The following is a 21,457-nucleotide window of genomic DNA, read 5'->3' on the forward strand; positions in this document are numbered from 1 at the left end:
ATAACAAAAAACGAAAACGTTCAGAAGAACAAAACATCGCAACCAACACCAGGAAAAAACAAAAAACCGACAACGCACAAATAATAACTGACAATGAAAATAACCGCCACCAAGACCGACCAACGAGCACGGAGACCACGCCCCCTAACGCAACGCCCCCAGCGACAAGCGACGTACGCAACAATATATAAACCCCACTCAGACTGAATGACAGACAGTTTTTCACTGAAGATGGCGTAATGCCGAAACGCGTTTGAATAACTCAAACAAAAAACCCGCGAGTGAAGACAGACCCAGTAGTGCCCGTGTGCCGGTTCAACATGAGTTCGCCAACTCGCAGACCAAACCCCATCATCTATTACAATATGAGTTTAGTTATTTTAAACTATTACTTACAAAATTATAGAATTAAGTTTGTTTGACGAGAAACACACTTAATACAATAAAAAAATAAGTGGCAGAAGCTAAACTCGCCCTATATATATTTTTTATGTGTCACTTGGTTTTCAATTGTGTAATTTTATAATGGACTCTGACAGTATACTATTAGTACTGTAGTCCATGATATTAATAAAACCTATGTAATAAAATTGTATTTATTTATTTTATTTTATTGCAGTTCACAATGGTCAAATGACCCAATGCAGAACAGTCAAAAATCCAAAAGCATGCACACCAATTAAGTACATAAAAATTTAACAGTAGATAAAAATAATTAGCCATGAATTGATGAAATAACAATAAAACTGCAATCGATATCATTAAATTTAGTGACTAAGGAAAAACTTAAATACCTAAAAAATTAAAAACTAGGCTCAGTGAATCCCCCTTTTAACTCTAGCGAAACATTCTTTTTGAAAACCGGAAAGCAGCCAAAGAAAGGGTCCGCGACATCTTCATATCGATTAATGTGCCGAACTATCCGAGAAAGACAAAATTCCAACTCATAATTCATTCATATGTTGAGAAACACAGTAAAGTTCAGGGGAGCAGAGTAGACTCTGGGGGATCCTGATACCCATGCAGGACAACATCTCCGGGGTATCAATGCTGTTGTTCACTATCTTCAGTATCTTCTTGCCAAAGTTCTTTTCTCTTCCGAAGAGTCCTGTCCGACTAAATTCAATCTCAGTATAAGAGAGGTTACTATTGACATGTATATTCATTTTCAACAGCAAATATTTATATAACATCCTTTGATTGAGAGTGGGAATGAGGTTCAGACGTTTTAGAAAAATATACAGACATCAGTTTCTCAACAATTTCGTGATTCAATTTTGCTTGAATTCTCTCTTTATTAGAGCTTATAACTAGCTTATTGATCCGAAAAGTAGTGAGATTTTTTCTTTTCATCATCATCAAATTCAAATCATCTTTTTTTAGATGTAAGACTTTATGTTAGCAATGCATATAGGAACCTGCCTAATATCTAAACGGTTTATATGCAATGTTTGTTCAAATTTAACAGTTAAGGTTAAGGATGTTATAAAAACAATGTTATTTTTATATTTATGTTAGGCAAGTCTGTGTAAGACAATTGCCTAGTGGTCCAAATCAAATAAACCTGACCTAAGAGAAAGGATGATTAGCCATTTAGTAAGTAATTATATGTGCTGTGTGTGTAATTTACGTCCCGTGTTACAGCTAACGAGCTAAACATCTGAAGGTAAACTCAAAGAGGAACAGGTGGTTTAATTTGAAGCTTGGCGAAAGAGAAAAACGAACGTTTCTTGTCGTTGAAATTACACCTATTTTGGGCGATTTAATTTCAAACAGGTCCGCATGGCTGTCGTCAGCTTGTGTCGTTAGATGTTCGGTTATGACCCCAACCGTGCAGACGTTCCGTTGGTGCCTAGGGTTTTGAGGAAACTGCCGGTGATAAAATTTAGGGAGGTGTGGATGAAGTCTTCCTTTTATGGGACGGGTTGCACACGTGCTGCCAAGTCGCAAACCCACCGATCTAATGTCATAAAAGCTGGCTCATTTCGGGTTTTACTCCAGTCGTCTGTAATGCATGAATGCGAAGTCGATTTGCCATGTTTTTGTACCCTTGTTCATCCGGATAATTTATTTATATACAAACCCTTAACCCTTTGCATGTATATATAACACAAAATGCAAGATATAATTGTCATAACAATATTTTGAAAAAATATAAATATACAAAAATATCTAAAAAATATAAAGGGTGACTTCTGAACCCAGGTCAGTATTTCAGCAGGTTATCTAATGTATCAAATTTGACTAAAAGCCTATTATTCAGTCTGAAGATGAACAATATTTTAATATCTGGAAAATTTATAGTTGTCCTTCTTATAAATTTAAAATCCAAACAACTGATAAACTCTATTGAATTTAATCAATGTAACTATGAAAGATAGATCAAAGCAAAACAATCCCTAAGTCCTTAATGATAGTACTTCTTTCTATGAGATGTCCATTTATTAAATAAGAATGGGCGAAAGAATCAATAATATATAATAAAGTTATTTACCAATTTATCATTATACCATATTTTCTAGCGCTTAGATTATTTTTACCTATTTATTTTACGCTGAGAGGCAAAAAAATGGCCACCCCTTTTTTTTAATAAATAATCGTAAGCATTAAATTTTTTAAGTTTAGTTGTTTATTGGGTACTTCTCGTCTTGCGTTGATTAGCTTGCATTCGACGTGGCATCGATTTTGAATGAAGTTTTGAACGTAGTGCTGTGGAACATTTTCATACTCCTCCAACAGTGCCATTCACAATTCCTGCATATTCTCTGGCATTACTTGGTGACTTTTGATCCTCTTTGATAACTCGACTCAAAGGTTTTAAGTATGGGTACAGCTGACCACGCCAAACATAGAATTGAAGCCCGTTCCAAATAGTCACCAACGATCCTAGCTGTGTGAAGTCATGCATAAAAATAAAGCAGTCGCCAATGTGTGCCATGTAAGGAAACACTTCTTCTGATATCGCATCTTCGAAATATCGCGCGGCTGTTGGTAAACCCTCGATGAAGATCATGTTTGTGCGATATTCCATATAAAGGCCTGCCCAAAGCTTCTCAGGAGTGAAAACGTTGCGGGGAATTATCGCTCCCCTTCAAACCATCTCTCAGGCATCAGAAGACTTCAACCAAAATCTTGACACATCCACAAACAAGATTTTAGTGCTTGCTCAGGCCAATTGCTGCCAATTAACAGAGTTGTTTTGTGCATGTCAGAAGTTCGGGACCAGTGGTAGGCCTTCTCACAATCCATCTTCTGAAAGTCTTCGCCACAGTAAACTGGCATTAATATTTTTAACTTGTCGAAGTCGTTGCTTGATCTCAACAGCCGTTGAAAGTTGATTACAAAGTACATTCGAAACAATAAGACGATTATCACTCTGAGATGACACGATGGCGACCTGATCCCAGCCTTCTTCTCTAGTATCTTGGTAGTTGTTCTGAGAATGTTAAGCCCTGGCCAGATACTTTTTGAGTTCTTCCATCTTCCAATTACAGCTGAATCTGTATCACTTAAAACCAACATTCAAACAAATTTGAGACTGAAAAATGCTCTATCTTAAAAAATCAAACCACCGGAACGTTAGAAAGAAATTAATCATAATTTTTTCGAAATGAAAAATCTGAATCAGGCGGGATTCGAACCCACGACCTGCGGCCAAATACGCCGCTCTACCAATTGAGCTACCGCGACTTCGATCGCCCATGCCACAAACTTCTCATTTCGACTCCCCGTTTTTTCCAATTGTCACGGTAGGTCAAGTGGTAGAGCAGCGGTATATTTAGCCAAACTCGTGGGTTGGAATCCTGCCTGTGACACAGATCTTTCATTTCGAAAAAATTGTGTATAATTAATTGAGTAATTATATAATTAAGAATAAGCTGTTAAAAATAATTAAAAAGTTAATATTAATAGAAAAAAAGTTTATAGAAAAAGCAACTATGAAAAGATTGCTATTCATAGATTTATTTACAAAAGCCAATTGTTATCACAAGTGGGAGATTTTATCTATGTTTTAGTCACCTGTAATCCTTTGAAACGGACTAAATATTGTTGTAAGATATTCAATGGAAGATTGTCGAAGAGATAATTAAAAAGATATAAGGGTCGCCACTATTTTTGCATCTCAGTATATTAATGTTAGAGCACTAAAAAAATTCTTTATGTTTCATTAGTTTTATTTAGCTTAATTGATATTTGGGCTTAAACTAATAATTTTATCTCTCTGTTTAATGCTGTTACTTTATAAAATGCATAGAAAAGTGCAAAAATTTTAAATATCACTTTGTTGTTGTTCAAGGCGTGAAGTCCTTCGAAGCAGTCATATCTCCGGAAGCGAGGCTCGGTCTTTGGCGCCTGGAGGCCGAAGTGGAAGAGGCAGTTTTCAAAACGGAAATCAATGTTTCTCTCACCCGGGGGAGCAAGGATCCGGTCGCCCCGGAACTGCCGATCGCAGAGGAACATTTTGTCGAGCTGAGATTCTCGAGGGACATGCGGAGGAGGTACAAACCAGGTCTTCCTTTCGTCGGAAAGGTATGTCTTTCAACTTCAATTTTAATTGATATAGAAATACTGTTAACAGTAGAAATCTCGTTAAAGATAGTTCAAGATATGCAAAAGCTGATCCATTCCAAACTGCTCAGTCATATGTTGCCCCTACTACGACCCTGGTCAAGATCGAAAAACGATATCAATAACCAGACAAGTCTCTATTTCTACGGACGAAAAATACGCTCTTTCAGCGTACTGGCCTCCCTAATACCACAGAACAGCAGTCTTAAATCATGCTGGTAGAGCGTTTCCACCCTAACTCAAAGTACGGCTACCTAAATTCAAATAGTAAATATGGCGTATGACTGAGTTTTGCACAACAAAGTGGTTTTTTACATAACAGTATCCTTAATAATGACTATAATAATAATAATAATTATTATTATTTGAAGATCGTGAGATGCGGTCTTGTGTGACAACACGACGTACAATAATGACACAACTACGCAGAAAACAAACACTTTGAGCCCTGAAGATGATCTCAATAAAGACCGAAACGTTGGCACGATAAAGAAAATGTTTTTTCTAAAACCTACGTCACACCAGATCGCATCTCACGATCTCTAAATAATCATTAACTAACGGTCACTAAACACCACACAATAATAATATACTTTATTATTTTTATAGTACATAACAATTAAACACAATTCAATAAGAGAAACAAAGCACTGTACAGCATGGAAAAAGAAAATCCGTCTGCCGGAGGTCGCTGGATAATATAAAGAACTGATAGTGCCTTTTTTTACAAAGGAAAAAGTAAGAACTAGTTAATAAGGAAAACACAATGAAGATAAAAGAAAAAACCAAAGATTCATTAAAAAATTAATTCCACCACTAAGTGCCAGGCTTGTCAAGCATATTTAATTAAATTCCTAAACTTACACTTAAATAGAACAATAAGCTGGTCTTTTGCAATTACAGAATAATTCAAGTGTAAACGGCGGATCTCTGGCAAAATAGTGCATTCAGCCAAAAAATGAACTATTTCCTTTCTAACACCTGAATTACATAGAGGAAACCTTTCATTTCCCAGAGTCCGAAAGGGAGCACCATTCAGATACAAAAGATCACCTCTGAGCTTAAAAAGCCAGCGAAGTTCACCGAAAGACAAGCCTTGCGAATTATCTGTAATTAAGCTAAACATACCTGAGCTGCTACCTAACTGTCTGTAAAATAAGAAACGTGAAGTACACGCGACTCTATCCTGTAGTGCAGAAACTTGTCATTCTCCTTAATGACTAATTGATCTACCCACCAAACAAGTGGCCGAGTACGCATTTTGAACAACCAATGGTTGGCTATCTGGTATAACAGAGGGACGGCGGTAAAAGTCTATAAATCCTTTTTCCCCGATTTAGGCCTAACCCGATGGTTCTCTGCGACAAAAACTGCAACAATCTGTTTGACAGATTTCGACAAAATCTTGGACCCGAACGAATCACATCTGTGAAACATACTTGCACAGAATAAACCTTACAACTTCTATAAACTGTGTGGCAGTGATAAGCCCGATAACATTAAAACATTTGATTACCTCGATTACGAGGAAGGCAAAGGCAAAGGAAATTTAAAATTTGCCAGACAAAATATATTTTCTTTTAAAAACCAACGACCAATAAAGCATTTACATAAGAACATCTTTCTCTCACTTTCTCACTCTCTCTCTCTATCTCTCTCTCTCTCTATCTCTCTCTCTCTCTCTCTCTCTCTCTCACACACACACACACACACACACACACACACACACACACACACACACACACACATACATACATACATACACACACACTCACACAAAATATATACAAAACAAATAATAAATCCTTTTTAGACGTATAAAATATTCCATAGAAAGAATCAAAAAACTCTTTACTGCTGAATATTACTTGATTATTAAATCAATAATCAGGTAAAAGGGGGCAGCTCAAACCGTCGTAATTAACACATTTTATCACTTATCTTACACGTTTCATGGTTTATTGGCATGGATTTTGCAAGGATTACAAACCACGTTTGCAGTAATCCGTTTATACTCTACGGTATTTTTTTTCTAATTTTGCATACCCGCGCTTAAATTATATCTGCTGGGATTATTATGTTAAAACAGCGCTTACCACAGGAGGACAGTTCAAATGTAAATATTTTCAACTTTAATCAAGGATTTTGACATTCACGTATTCGAATTGGGAACTTCGAATTGTGCAAAAATAATATTTTCTATACTTTTTAAAAGGATAGTTCCTACTCACAGTAAGTTGTTTTGCAACGATCCGGATTTCGAGCCTTTGAGCTCATCATCAGGTTGAAGGACTTCCACAACCTGATGATGAGCTAAAAGGCTTGAAATCCGGATCGTTGCAAAACAACTTACTGTGAGTAGGAACTATCCTTTTAAAAAGTATTGAACACCACACTCACTCCATCATTTATCATTTCTAATATTTTCTATTACTAAATCCATTATATATAGTGGTCTACTGACCAAATGACTTCTTTCAATTAATTTATCTTATTATGTAAGGTTTTTGATTGAAATGAAAAAGTTCGTACCACGAGCTGGATTCGAACCCACGGCCTTCGGCTCAATACGTTGCTCTAACCACTTGAGCTATCGTGACTTCGATCCATTCGGACATCAACTCCTCATCTCAGCCTACAACCTTTCGAATTTTCCCTCCATTTTGCCATTTTTCAAATGTCGTGTAATCAGGATTCGGTTCTCGGCGACAAATGAAGTGGCCACATGGAGCTGTTAGTGAAGTTATACTTCGTTTTACTTATTAAATCCATTATATGTAGTGGTCTATTGACCAAATTACTTTTTTCAATTAATTAATCTTATAATGTAAGGTTTTTCGTTGAAATGTTGGTCCACGAGCTGGATTCGAACCCATCACCTTCGGCTCAATACGCCGCTGCTCTAACCACTTGACTTCGATCCACTCGATTCTTTATTACTTTTTTCTTATATCCTCTAGTTCGATACTTCCTAGATTTTGTATATCTTATGCAATTGGTAATACAAGTCAATTATTGTATCATTAACATTTATGAATAAAATAAACCGTTTTAAAACTTCGCCGTTATACGATTTCTACCAAAAGAAAATCATTTTTTAAATTATTGCTACTTACCAATTCCGTCAGTTTATGTTTTAAATGTAACTTAAAAGTTATTAGAAAAGTATGTTTTCATAAAGATAACCTGTTGGTGTCGAATCGATTGTAAGTCCCTCAACGAAAATTAATACTGTTACAATAATTATACGATCTCTTGGGAGGAAGAGATGAAAATTACCGTTTAGTTGGGTCTCATCCACTCGACGAAGCAACGAAGATGTTCCTTGATTGAAGAGGAAGGAAGTTGTTCTGGAATATTTAAACTCAGATTGGATATTAAACAGCTTCCCTTCGAAAACAAGGCCACTTCTACTAAAACCTACTGTTCACTATTGTTCATAACTTCAGAAAATACAAGGAATTTCCCGATAAAATATAGTCTCAAAAATGGTTTTCAATATGCTAAATGATATATTTTGAAGCAAGTGCTGATGAATACATTATATTTTATGAATATAGGAAAACAAAGTTTGATTTTGTTTGCATACGTCAGCGGGATAATTTTGTTTCTAAGTTGTACTTCTACGCTCCGAGACCGGGCACTAACACCGAAATAAGTGCCGGTTGAGTAAAGGGTTTAAACGTGATAAAGAATAATCGATTCCTCTACTAAGTGTAAGATTTATTATATTAACAGAAAATGAACATCAATAAATAAGAAAAACATAGTTTTAACTAAACTGAATGAACGTAATAAAAGAGTGAGCACAATTGAAATTTAGTCAGATTTGAAACATGTTTCACACTGTGTGAGTCAATCCTTAAGCCGGGACACACCCGATCAACGCTATGCGACGCTACCCGATGCCACCCGACGCAAATCCAAAGTCCAATTTTCCATAAAATTGTATTACCCCATGCACATCTGCCCGATGCCATGCAACGCTACTCTACTCTACGCTATGCGATCCCCACTGTCCAGATTTTCGTCGAAAACAAAAGAACCGGACACTCAACTTTTTATTCAAACAAAAATAAGAAAAAACATAGTTTTAACTAAACTGAATGAACGTAATAAAAGAGTGAGCACAATTGAAATTTAGTCAGATTTGAAACATGTTTCACACTGTGTGAGGCAATCCTTAAACCGGGACACACTTACCCGATGCTACCCGACGCAAATCCAAAGTCCAATTTTCCATAAAATTGTATTACCCCATGCACATCTGCCCGATGCCATGCAACGCTACTCTACTCTACGCTATGCGATCCCCACTGTCCAGATTTTCGTCGGGTAGCATCGAGTACAGTCGAAAACAAAAGAAACAGATACTCAACTTTTTATTCAAACTACATGTATTACTGCCGTTATATTAATTACAACATACTTATTTTAATATAGATCAAATTAACCGAGATCAAAAATTCATTAGTTTTTATTTTTTTAAAATCAATTCTAATGATTTAGTGATGTTAGTAAAGTTAGTAACGAAAAATGCAAAACAAATCGCCGTAGTAACGGCGACCTGAAAACACTGGTGCTGATAGCAACCGAAAGCGTTAACATTTGGTTCCCACAGCAACGGGAGGCGTAAACATTCCTTCCCCGTGGCACCGAGCCCAAACAAACTAACTTAAATTAAAAACAGAAATACAATTTAAATCAGACGTAAACACAAATAAACGTTTTTCAATATTTCATGGAGAAATTCGTCCTGGCAACGTCGAATAGGGTATCGGTAATGACCTCCTTCATTAAAACGGACATCTGCTATGATCAAGCTCTTTGTCATCTGCAAAATTACTCTTGCAAATGCCCCAATTTAGTATTGTTTCTATACCGTTTGAAATGGCGTTTATGCGATTGAAACCGACCACGAATCGTTTAAAATTCTCCCCGATCGACATCTATTCACAGAGGTTTCAACTTGCTTTGTACTTACACCGTTTATGGAATTATTTCTTTGTAAACATCATACACATTTCTTCTTTCTATTTCTTGTCTTTTATTTGGTTTATCGTAGATATGAAATATTTGGTACTAATAATTATTTGCAAATTAATTCATAAGAATTTTTTTGGCAGTATTATCTTCATGTACACCTGACCTATATGTATATTGGTTTTATTTATTTAATTTTTTTCCACTGGCCAACTTCAGGTTCTTAATCAACCTCCACAGCCTTGCCGCCGCTCCTTAGCTTAGGATCTTGCTCGAGCTTTTCCTGTCCTAGTTCCAAGACAGTGCAAATACATAGACCTCCACAGAAACATAAAATGTCTTCTGCGGTCAACTCCTTTCCTGGCAGTATTTGCATAGTGTTTCTTTTGTCAGTACTTCTGACCAGTGTATGTATCTTCACCATTCAAACCATAGTCCGTGCGAAACAATAAAAAATAACCTAATCCGCCAATGGCACCGACGAACGCTAACTAGTCACGACCTGTCAAAGGGCAAAAAAAAACGCGTCTAACTGAACAACACAGCAAAGATAGGCAGATGATTATATGATTATATTCCGCTAAATTACAGGTTCATCACCCTCAGAACGCACAGAAATATCTCACACCTTTTAAGCTTTGTTTGAGCAAGATTATTACGAATGAAATTGTTACAATTGGACTCTTGATTGATTACTAGTTCTTGATTAATAATGGACATGTATACTTTCACAATAGATAAATCTCAGGATGACTATTTGCTCTATCCAATTTTTAAGGATGAGTTACGCTCCTGATCCGGCCGAATTTCCCGATGCGTAATTCATACCAGGGAATGTATAAGGGATTTCGCAGAGGCGTAGGTGTTTGGGAACAAGGCGATAACGCAGTTTCCATCTAAATCCTATTTTGGTTAAGTTGAAACCGCAGTATTAGGGTGGCACTGGGATGGAGAGGATTAGGGAAATTTTGTTTCCAAAATCCTCACCTTGTAATCGAAACTTTCAAACTACTAAACATTAATTTCTTATTATAAGCATATGATATATAATAATAATAATGTTTTATAAGCACAAATGTAGCAACAAGCATGAAAAGAGATGAGAAAAGTCATTAAAAAAATTGTTCAAATAGAAAAAATATAATAACCACAAAAAAATATTAGCTAGTAGCTACGAACATAAGTATTGCAGGAAGATATGTAGAAGTTTATTATAGTAAAAGAAAAGATATAGTATCACAAAGCCCCCTCCCAAAAAAAAAACCTAATGATAATCATATACTTGAATCAGTTCCCTACTCCTGGGGCACCAACTTTAAAACGGGAAGTATTCAGATATGTTAAGGAGGATAATAAGGAGAGGTCTTAGCTCGGAAGCCTGCCCTAAGTATCTAAGGTGTACATGAAAGAGAATAATTCAATCAACCAGGAAATGCACAACACTCTCCATCGCCCTCATATCGCACAAATCACGAACCACAATATTCCTTTCCTTCCACTGTGTTTAATTTAAATAGTGTAAACCATCTTGGTTTAACAAATCTGGTGACGAACTTGAGTCTGAATCATTGATAATACTTCAAATATTGAAGTTGAGATCCATTAGAGGATTTTCCAGAAAAAAAAGCGTTAAATCCCAGCTGTTAATAATAATTAACTAAACAATTAAACTACTTAAATACTTATTTACTAAGTAGCGTGTAATTAAACCTAAAAAGTAAAAAACCTTATAAACTATTAAAAATAAAGGTCATCATTGAAAATGACGTATTAATCGTAATTGAATGCCTTAATTAGTTCAAAACAATAAAACCTAGCTTGACGCGTATATTTGATCAGTTGGAAACAATTTTTGCCTTTAAGCAACTCAATTAGCTTGGTGCTGCTATGCTTTTTTATCGTATGAAGATATCTAAATTCGGAGAAGTGGGACACTCAACCAAAAAATGGACAGTATCCTCCCTATCCCTATGGTTACAAGCATTGCTTTCCCGATTACTCATCGTCAACAAGACAAGAGGATCTTTAACGTCCGCACCTAGCCTATTCGGCCTTATCGGACGTTTTGATTCTCAAGATGAGAGCTGATGCACATCCACATACGACGGAATGGTGTTACCGCCGCAGCTTTGGTGTATTGGTGTCCCGGCCCCTAAGGGTCGCTCTCCGCTTGTCCACTCCGAATGGTCGGGCCCGCATTGTGCGTCGGGTCGTACGCCGCACGCGAGGGGCTAACGGGCCGAAATACATCAGCCCGTCCCCCCCTCACGTACTCCCTAGATAGAGAAGGCGACTCTACCTCTCTGAGTGTAGAGGCTCCTCCAGCGTAGAAACTTCCGGGAACGCCCCGACAACGGTTTCGGATTAAAGTGGGATTGCTACCCTCCCCCTAGATGAGCACTGTCTACTGTAAAAAGGTCTCTTATCGAGCTCAGCCTACACCTGCTGCACGCAATCGAGGGACGCCATAGCTCTAGCCTAGGTGGTCCGATCCTTCGCTTCCCCAAGGGTACCACGCATACGCACAACAATGCAAAGCATACTCAAGTCATAGACCGCCGATTTCACTACCCTTTTCCAATTAAGATGCCAACAGCACGCGGTGTTCCCAGGTACTAACCACGCCCGATGCTGCTTAACTTCGGTGATCGGACGAGAACCGGCGTATTCAGCATGGTATGGACGTTGGTTACAAGCAACACAGATAGAAACCTCCCTCGGGCGCGGAATAGTATGTCTGAAGTACAACTGGTAGTAACTAGAAAAGCTAACTGAACACAATGGCCGAAAGTGTAGAGTTGTGAGAATTGAAGTTTAATAAGATTGAGAAGTGCTGTAAACCCTTGTAAAGGAAAAAACTGTCGGATAAACCGAGCACTCCACTTATCCCCCTTATATTGCGCAATATATTGACAATACTATTGCTTGGACTGACCTATACGATGCAAAATTATTGCCCAATAAATTAGTTTAAGTCTGACTCTTTTGAGGTAAACAAGTGGAATAAAAATAAATCAAATTGTGCTGCTTTGCATTATTAGTACAAGAAGGAGCAAAAGAAGCGCAGGTTGATGAAAGAATGGTTTAAAAAGTAATCCGTACTCTAATTAAAACCGAGTTTAAAGGAAAGTAATTGGAAGGCTTAACGTCCAACTGCACTTTGGGTGTCACGGGCAAGGAATTCAAAAAATACTAATTTAATACTAACGCGAACTACAAAACCATGGGCTCGCCGAGATTCGAACCGGGAACAAATACGAGTCGGAAGCCTAACTAATCGGCCACCGTGGTCATATTTAAAATTGTGAGGATTACAAAAATTAATCCTACATCTGTTTATTTTTTGAAGCCAGTGAGCAACGGATAAAAGTTTTAAACTAACTTATTATAACTTAGTACTTACAACTTATTATACCTAACGATTTATTGTTTACTCACCTACACAAAGATGGTAAAATCTATTGCACCAAAATAAATAAATAAAAACTTTACGCTATCTGATAATTCGTTGTGTACTACAAGACTTTGAAGACAGAACTGAACCAAGATTGGGTAATATTTCCCACAGTCAATGCAATGTTTAGCACATTGCACAATAAAAAGCTAAGTCTTTTTGATGGACTCAATACATTGCACAATCTTTCAATATCTTCAACAGTCTGCCAGTATTATTGGGGAATATCAACCACCAATTTTTCCCCAAGTTTTATGAACCGCTTATTTTCTTAACATAGAAGACTGTAGTTTAAGAAAGTTATGAGTTAAGTTAAGAAAGAATATCAAGTTCAATTAATGTCTGTTGTTTCAAGTTGTGAATTAAGAGATAAGCCGTAAGTTATGAAGGAGGTGTGCCTGAGGGGGTTAAGAGAGAACTACAAGTAAATTATCCGACGGATTAGCCCTGGTTTGGATGTCCCGGCCGGGAGTGGAGTGGAGGCGGAGAGATTACCACGTAATCCCAGAGGACTCCTGTAAAGTTGCGCCAAAATAAAATATCCAAGCTCGACTTTCCTCCCGTAATAGTTTCTCAGAAACAGTAGTGGCTGTTCTTGCCCTAATAAAACACCACTCTTCCTTATTTTAACAAAACGCAATAATTAATATATTTGTACACATGATCTTTGATAATAAAGATTTTACAATTTATACATAAAAGTTTGAAAGTACATAAATTAATTTTTTTTTTTAAACTATCTCGATTTCCCTCAAATTCACTAATTTCGTGGTCCGCTTGACCAATTATACATTACAATTAATTAAGGTTTTTAGTTGAGATGAAAAAAAGTTAATGGCACGAGAGGGATTCGAACCCACGACCTTCGGCTTGATACGTCGCTGCTCTACCACCTGAGCTATCGTGACCTCGATCCACTCGGACATCAACTCCCCATCTTAACCCCACCCTATGATTTTTCCCTCCTTTTGCCATTTTTCAAATGTCGTGTAATCGGTTTGGATTCTCGACGACAATTGAAATGGCGACGGAGAGCTTTAGTGAAGTGTACTTCAGTTAATTCAATTAAATTTCGTGGTCCGCTTGACGTGGTGAATTTAATGAATTAACTGAAGTACACTTCACTAAAGCTCTCCGTCGCCATTTCAATTGTCGTCGAGAATCCAAACCGATTATACGACATTTGAAAAATGGCAAAAGGAGGGAAAACTCATAAGGTGGGGTTGAGATGGGGAGTTGATGTCCGAGTGGATCGAGGTCACGATAGCTCAGGTGGTAGAGCAGCGGCGTATCACGCCGAAGGTCGTGCGTTCGAATCCCTCTCGTGCCATTAACTTTTTTTCATCTCAACTAAAAACCTTAATTAATTGTACTATCTCGATTATGGAAGTTACGTGTGTTGACTAAACGAGAGTCATTTTAAAAAAAACTTTATTAGTTAAACACAACTTACAATTTGCGAAGAACCTTTCCTGTTCACGGATATGATTAATCTGAATTGCCTTTACAAGTGTAATGTGAATAGTGAACAGGGAACGGTTTTTTGCTTACAAACATTCTTTGAAACGTACAGACGCAACATCATCTGTCGCTGAACTAAGGGTTTTGTGCAGGTGTAACTTATATTAATATACATTTTAAAAACCACTAATTTTCCAAAAATTTCAAAGGATCTTCAGGAATAAATTCCTTCGTGATGATTCTTCTGATCCCCTGACTAAATATTTGAAAACATGAAATTTGAATCATTGTTCTAATACGAAAAATGTATATATTGGAAATAGAAATTCAACTAATATTAAATTCCAGGAAAATAGTTTGTAATTACTACCATAAACTTCGAAAATCACCAACCCGGTGTCAGCAACTAGATTCTATTCAACCAACAAGGTCCGGCTCTGCTGTCAACATAGGTCAATTCAGCACCGTAGATCCAAAAGGATTTCCACTCTCACTCATTCTTAATAAATTAGTTCCTATTAACATACAATTTATTAATTAGGTTGATGGAGTACTCGGCACTCGGAGATGAGGTACTCAATACTCCGCCATCTCTTACACTACACATTCACGCCAATAAATGTATTCACTCTCAAAGGGTACACAAAAATAGCAATAATATACACAATAAAACAACCCTGTTTTTTCCAAGATTCGAAACAAGGGACCTTTCATATATTTCTATTTTAAGTAAAAATGTTCAATATAGCCGAAGGTCGTGGGCTCGAATCCCGCTAGTGACACTAACTTTTTCATATCAACCAAGACTTTAGATAAAAAACATCTAAAGATTCAAACTATCTCATAAGGTTCGAAAGGTTGAGTCGAGGGGGGGAGTTGGTGTCCCAGTGGATTTAGCCGAAGGTCGTGGTTCGAATCCCGTTCGTGACGCTGACTTTTTTTTTATTTCAACCAATACATAAAGATTAAATAATTGAAATATGTATTAATGTTCAATATGTTCGCCATATCAAAAATAGACAAATTTGAACAAGCTGCCAAAAATTGTACCAACGTTTTATCGGCAAACGAAACCTCAAAACATGTTTTAAACATTATTTGTTACAAAATAAAAAATCAAACAACAAATTTATAAAAAAATATTTTGAAAATTGTACCTAACAAATCGCTAAGGAGTCAAAATTTGTTGTTTTATACTCCGCATTTTTTTTTTCAAGAGTAAATATTTTAATACTATGTTATTAGAATTGGCTATATTTCTTGAAAAAAATAACTCCACAATGGGGTCGATAAGTTATATCATTCGGGAGTTATGAACAGTTAAAAAAGAAAACTTCAAAAAGGTCCTGGTTTATGAGTAGCCGGCCGTTTTTCTGTTATAGATACGTTTTTATGCACGATAAATTATATATAAGAAATTGTTTTTAATGCTTGCATACACGCTGACTCCAACTATGTAAGAACCTACAATGTTTTGCAACATTTTTAAGGTTTTGAAAAATTCCAATGCAAAGGAAACATATCATGATGCAACATGATTTTTTAACAGTTTTGCCTAAATATAAATTTTGATCATCGGCTGTTAGTCAATTCGTTTAGTATATCGACGAGATGGATGGATTTTTCAGATTTGCACGTCCGTGTAAATAAATCCTCGCGACAACCACATAAACCGTCCGTTTTGGCTCCATTCCTACATCGGTTGTCGGAAAGTCGTCGGTATCGGATCCATTAAAAGGGCATTAAAACGCAAAAATCAGTGTAGCGGGACGCATATACTGCCCTGATAAACTTGGCGTGCAACGATGGGCAATTTTCCGCATGAGAAATTGTCATATGACACTTTTGTATTGGCACTCGTCTAAATATATAACTGGGAAGTTTATGGGCCGCCAAACGGCTGAGGTCATCGCCGGCTCTCTGCGTGTTTTCCTTCTTTTTCTTTTCTTTTGCGCATATTTTGTATTAAACTGCAGCCATTTGAGGGTCTCGATCTGGTTCACTCGTCTAAAAACTACTAATTATGTACTTAAATAAGTCTGGTTCTGAAAGATGTCAAAACTGTTTCTATCATATTTAAAATATTAAATCTTAAACTTTTTCTATATATTTCTAGCTAACAGTTCAACTGGAAAATGCCATATTTAGACTTTATTGCATTTTCTTTCGTAATTGGTTCCAAGACTAAGTGGATGCCCTTAACTCATAAGCGAGGTTATACATACCTATAAAGACAATTTTAGGAACAAACTATCTTCAATTCGGGAGATAGATAAAAAATGCAAAATTCAAGAAAAGTGTGGAGAAATACCCATTGGGAGCACTTCAATGATGCTAAAATTTTGCCTCATTAATTCATCCTTGTATCAATTTGACTTTGACTATCGCCGCATTGAAAAACTCGCAGCCATTGTCTCTTCAGTCTTCGAGGGTGGTTGGAGGGAATTGATGGGATGCTTGTTTTTGAATTTGCTGATTTACTGTAGTTAGGAGTGTTTTGTGAAATTTTTGAAGGAGATGATTTCATCTTACTGTTAGACGAATGACTATTTAAATCTGTATGTCTAGTTCTGGATATAAAATGGAAAATCAAGGATTCTTCGAAAGATTAAGGATTTGGCAATTTGAATTCGGCGGATGTGGATCGTTTGGCTGAACCCCACTCTTCCAGTGGTAAGTCCATATCGGCTTAACTATGGTGTTGTAAAGCAGCCTTTTATTTTTGAGAGGTGAGTCAGAGCGTTTGTGAAGAGGTCGTGCAATAGCCCTGAATCGTCTCTGAACTTCTTTCAGGCGTTTTTGAGAATTCCACATCAAGAGTTTGTCGATATACAGTCGGAGGTATAGCACCTTATTCGCTGTGGGGAGTGGAATATTATTTAAATAGACTTGAGGAGATATCGTTTTACGACAGCGCAGGTAAGTAAGTGGATTTGTCTGTGTTAAATTTTATTTTTATTTTTTAAACCAAGATGTGTTGTGAAAGGTTTTCGGATAGAAGTGAAGGATCGGAGTTCCTACAGAAAATCGCTGTTTAGTCTGTTAGTGAGGTGGTTTGAGGATGTGAAGGAATGTCAGCTGTACAAACCTGGTATAGTGTGGGGTCCAGAACGCCTGAGAAACACCAGCACGGATAGGGAAATATTCTGAGAGGGAACTCGGAAAAACTGGTCACTGAGTTGTCCAGTACGCAAAAATAGATGACGGGAAATATACCGTTCAGCATGAACAGCAAACGTGCGACCTTACTTTCCCAGGAGTAGGAATCTTAGGCTACGGTTACTATGGATGCGAATTCTGACGATATTTTGTTCTGACGGAACCTCCGAAATCCTCGTTAGAACAAGTTGGATACATTGTGCGCGTTTTCTGACAGTCAGTACGTTTCTTCCTCCCAACAAAATGGACGAACGTAATGAATATTATTCCGTCGATTAAGCTATTGTTGATAGTGATGGGAAAACAGAGCATGTTAACCACTTATTTTCCACAAGAGACGAGAAGGGAAGATTTCAAACTTATTGCTAGTCCCTTAAAAAATGCGTATATTCAGCGGTCATACTGACCGTATTAATTAAAATGAAATTTGAAAAATGGCAAAAAGAGAGAAAATTCGATCGGTTGTAGGTTGAAATGAGTTGGTGTCCGAGGGGATCGAAGTTACGATAGGTCAAGTGATTCGAACAGCGGCATAATGAGCCGCAGGTCGTGGGTTCGAATCCTGCTCGTGACACTAAATTTGCGTCTCAACCAAAAACCTTAAATAAAAATAATTATTCATTAGAATAATTAATGTAGTCAATTATGACCACTAAGCAAATATGTTTTATTGCTGGTGTTGATTTCTTGAGCTACTTTCTCCCATATTGGCCGAGAAATATCTCTGTTGTGATATTTTTTGTCGTTCATGTCCCACAAACACCGATTCTCAAAAACAAGATTAATCAGTTTATCTATATCCATGGTGAAATACCAAAACGCACGAGTAAATCAAACTGGTTTGAACCCCCGAATGGATCTGACGACATCGTGCGTGTTCTGACATGCAATTCGCTGCCAAAGTAAACACTCTCATTGGAAAACAAGTATTTATTTATTCGCCAGACTCGTCAGAACAAAATTTCGTCAGAATTCGCATCCATAGTAACCGTAGCCTTAGCTTAGGCATAAGCCTTAGCAGCAACAGATCACACGTTCCACTGTCTCTGCTTTTACCTGGCAATACCTTCTCGTTGAAAATGCAAGAACAAACAATCGTCCAATTATATTAATTGTTCCATAATCTGAGTTATAATAAGATCAAGATTTTCCATGCTTGGAGTAGCAATTTGAGTCTGACAATCTGTAAAATTTTGAGTGACTTTTTATTTTTGCGGTCTAAGGCTAAAGCTTCCAATGTGCACATATGTTTCTCGAGAAGATACTAACACGAAGAGAGATTCGTTCATATTTCTCTCTGGGGGTCATTCTAAACACAACCTTTTCTTGTTTTTGAAGATTGATCCATTAGTAAAAATCAAATATTTTTACAATGCAAATTAATATCGGATTTGCTGTTATTGCGGGGTACACTGTATAGTCGCTAAGTCAAATAACTTTTCTATAACAAATATAATGTCTAAATTTCGATTCGATCTCTAATTGTTAACAAATAACGTATAATTAACTTTTGATACAGATTACCTAACGTAATATTCGACGTGTGTTTTACCATTTTTGTTTAAATTATTCAGTGGAGTTTTTCAAAATGCAATGCCGTTCAAATTTATTTGAGTAGACGAAAGTAGATACATAAAGAACGGGGTGAATGCTGAATCGTCGAGAAGGTCACCTTTTTCAACAAAAAAGGGATCGGCTTTGATGTATGAATTGCTAGAGGGGGAGTAGAAGAAAGAGAAGTCCTTGTATGTACCTAAAGGAAATAACCGACTGAGAAGATCGCCTGAGGCATTGTAGAGAGAATTGTAAATGAGATATATCAAGAAGCAAAATTGTTTCCGAACAAAGGTTTAACAACGAATGAACGAATTTAATTTTTTTGACGTTTTGCCAATAGATCGTGTTCGTAAAGATGGTCAGAAATATAAGCATAAAGTATGTCAATTTTATAAAGTTTATAGGAAGTTTGTGATCAAATGAACTGCATTGTTTACAGTCGTGGAAAGGGAGGCTGTTCAGCCTGTCCCGAGATTATAAATCCAACGTGTCGACGGAAGTGTGTTCGCTTCTGAAGTTTGTACGACCTCACGGCGGAAGGGGGCGGCCAGGAGTTTCCAGTGAAGTTTCCCTGTGTAAATCCGGGGCGGCTGGGTCAAGGGAACGCTTGCCGGTGACGTCCATCAATCCTTTCACCCCCAGAACAAGTCCCATTTTCTATGTTCCAGGCGACATGCTGAAACACAAATAAATCCCAGCCGGTACGCAACATATGGCAAAGCGAGAATCCTCGTGTTTTTTGTTTTATACTCTTAGCACTTTTTCGTTCTTCGTGCCATTTCCCTCAACGTTAAAGACGTTCGATTTCTTTTCATTAGATAACAAGTAGCTTAACAATGAATTATTTCCTTATTTTTCTTTGATTTGTAACAAATGTATTTCTTATTTTTTAATAATGCTTACTAGCAAGGTGATAAAATATTGGATTGTCCGGAAAATAATGCAGAACAGCAGAACTGATAGGAAAATTAAGCAGTAAAGCAATTTACAATAACTGTTCAACATTTTTGTCTTTACTTGCTTTACAATATAATAATAAATTGTTAATATTACAATAAAATCTGTAGCAGTTAAACCTTGTTAGTTTTGTGAAACCTTTGTTAAAGAAGATCGCATTCAATGTTTGTTTTTTCTTTCTTCTTTTTTTGCTTAAATAAACAGTTTCATTTAAATTGATTGTATATATATATATATAAAATATTTAATGTTGGAATAATTAATTATTTTATTAAAAGTTATTAGTGTTGCCCCATTGGCGTGACGCATGTCAAGGGTTAACACTTACGCAACACTTAAAAGTCTTGCGGGTCTAGTCTACCTTGCATATTTTGTATAAATGTACAATGATTGCTCAAATTACAGCAAACGAGATCATACACCAAATAAGAAATGAGCCCACCGAATAATATAAATTAATCCAGAAATATCCCAAATCTTATATGAAGAAGAATTGTAGAACCTTTTAGGGTGTATCTGTACGGTATCTGCCCAAAAGTAGTGAATAAGATGAAATACTTGGGAGTTTGGGTAGATAAAAATTTATTTGGATTAGAAAAATAGACTGGATATGCGAAAAAGTCTCCCAGCTAATTTATCTCCTTAGCAGATCAGCCAAGGCGTATTGGGGATCGGGGAGTGACACTCTCGAAATTATTTACATAGGAGCGATTCTTCCAATCTTCTCCTACGCAACCCCGTTTGGATCAAGGCATTTCCAAAACCACACAGCGTCATAAAAGTAAGTAAGTAAGTGCTCATGAGCATATACAAACTTTAACTAAATGTGACACATACAATTGTATTTATCTGTATGTGCACTTAATAATGTTAGGTAATAATCTATGGAGCATGAAAATAAAGAAAAAAGTAAGTTTTTAAATAATTACAAAATAGTAGGACTACAGTAAATCAACAAATAATAACGCTTTACGCTGCTTTAATTTGAAAAATGATCAATTTGTTATATAAGGTAATAATTATGTACTTTCTATCAAAATTTATAGTTTATATGAAAATATTTATTTATTAGAAATCAATTGTTGTATTTGTTATTAACTTTATTTATATGTTAATATAAGTATGATGAAGGAGGCGATGGGGTTGCTAACCGGATGGTGTGGTGACAAAGGTCTTTCCATAAATCCTGCTAAACTGGAACTGATAATGTTCAGCAGGAGAAGATCAATAGGCAATTTTAAAAACCCAAAATGTCAGGGTATTGAATTAAAATTAAAGGATTCAATCAAATTCCTAGGGATAACGCTAGATAGGAAA

At 36.6% G+C, this 21,457-nt stretch overlaps 1 protein-coding gene and 1 pseudogene across 1 annotated transcript in view; one reads left to right on the plus strand and one right to left on the minus strand.

The window, feature by feature from the left end:
* The window catches only part of LOC106663687 (C3 and PZP-like alpha-2-macroglobulin domain-containing protein 8), a 648,112-nt gene that overhangs the window by 542,770 nt on the left and 83,885 nt on the right, over window positions 1–21,457 (plus strand). The window contains exon 7 of the mRNA XM_014388721.2: window positions 4,298–4,530. Coding sequence (XP_014244207.1) covers window positions 4,298–4,530 — 233 coding nt within the window. The remainder of the gene's footprint in view (window positions 1–4,297; window positions 4,531–21,457) is intronic.
* On the minus strand, window positions 12,140–12,242 carry LOC112127910 (annotated as a pseudogene).

Source organism: Cimex lectularius, unplaced genomic scaffold (assembly GCF_000648675.2).
Source record: "Cimex lectularius strain Harlan isolate CLEC.00 unplaced genomic scaffold, Clec_2.1 scaffold227, whole genome shotgun sequence".
In the NCBI taxonomy this organism is placed as follows: domain Eukaryota; kingdom Metazoa; phylum Arthropoda; class Insecta; order Hemiptera; family Cimicidae; genus Cimex; species Cimex lectularius.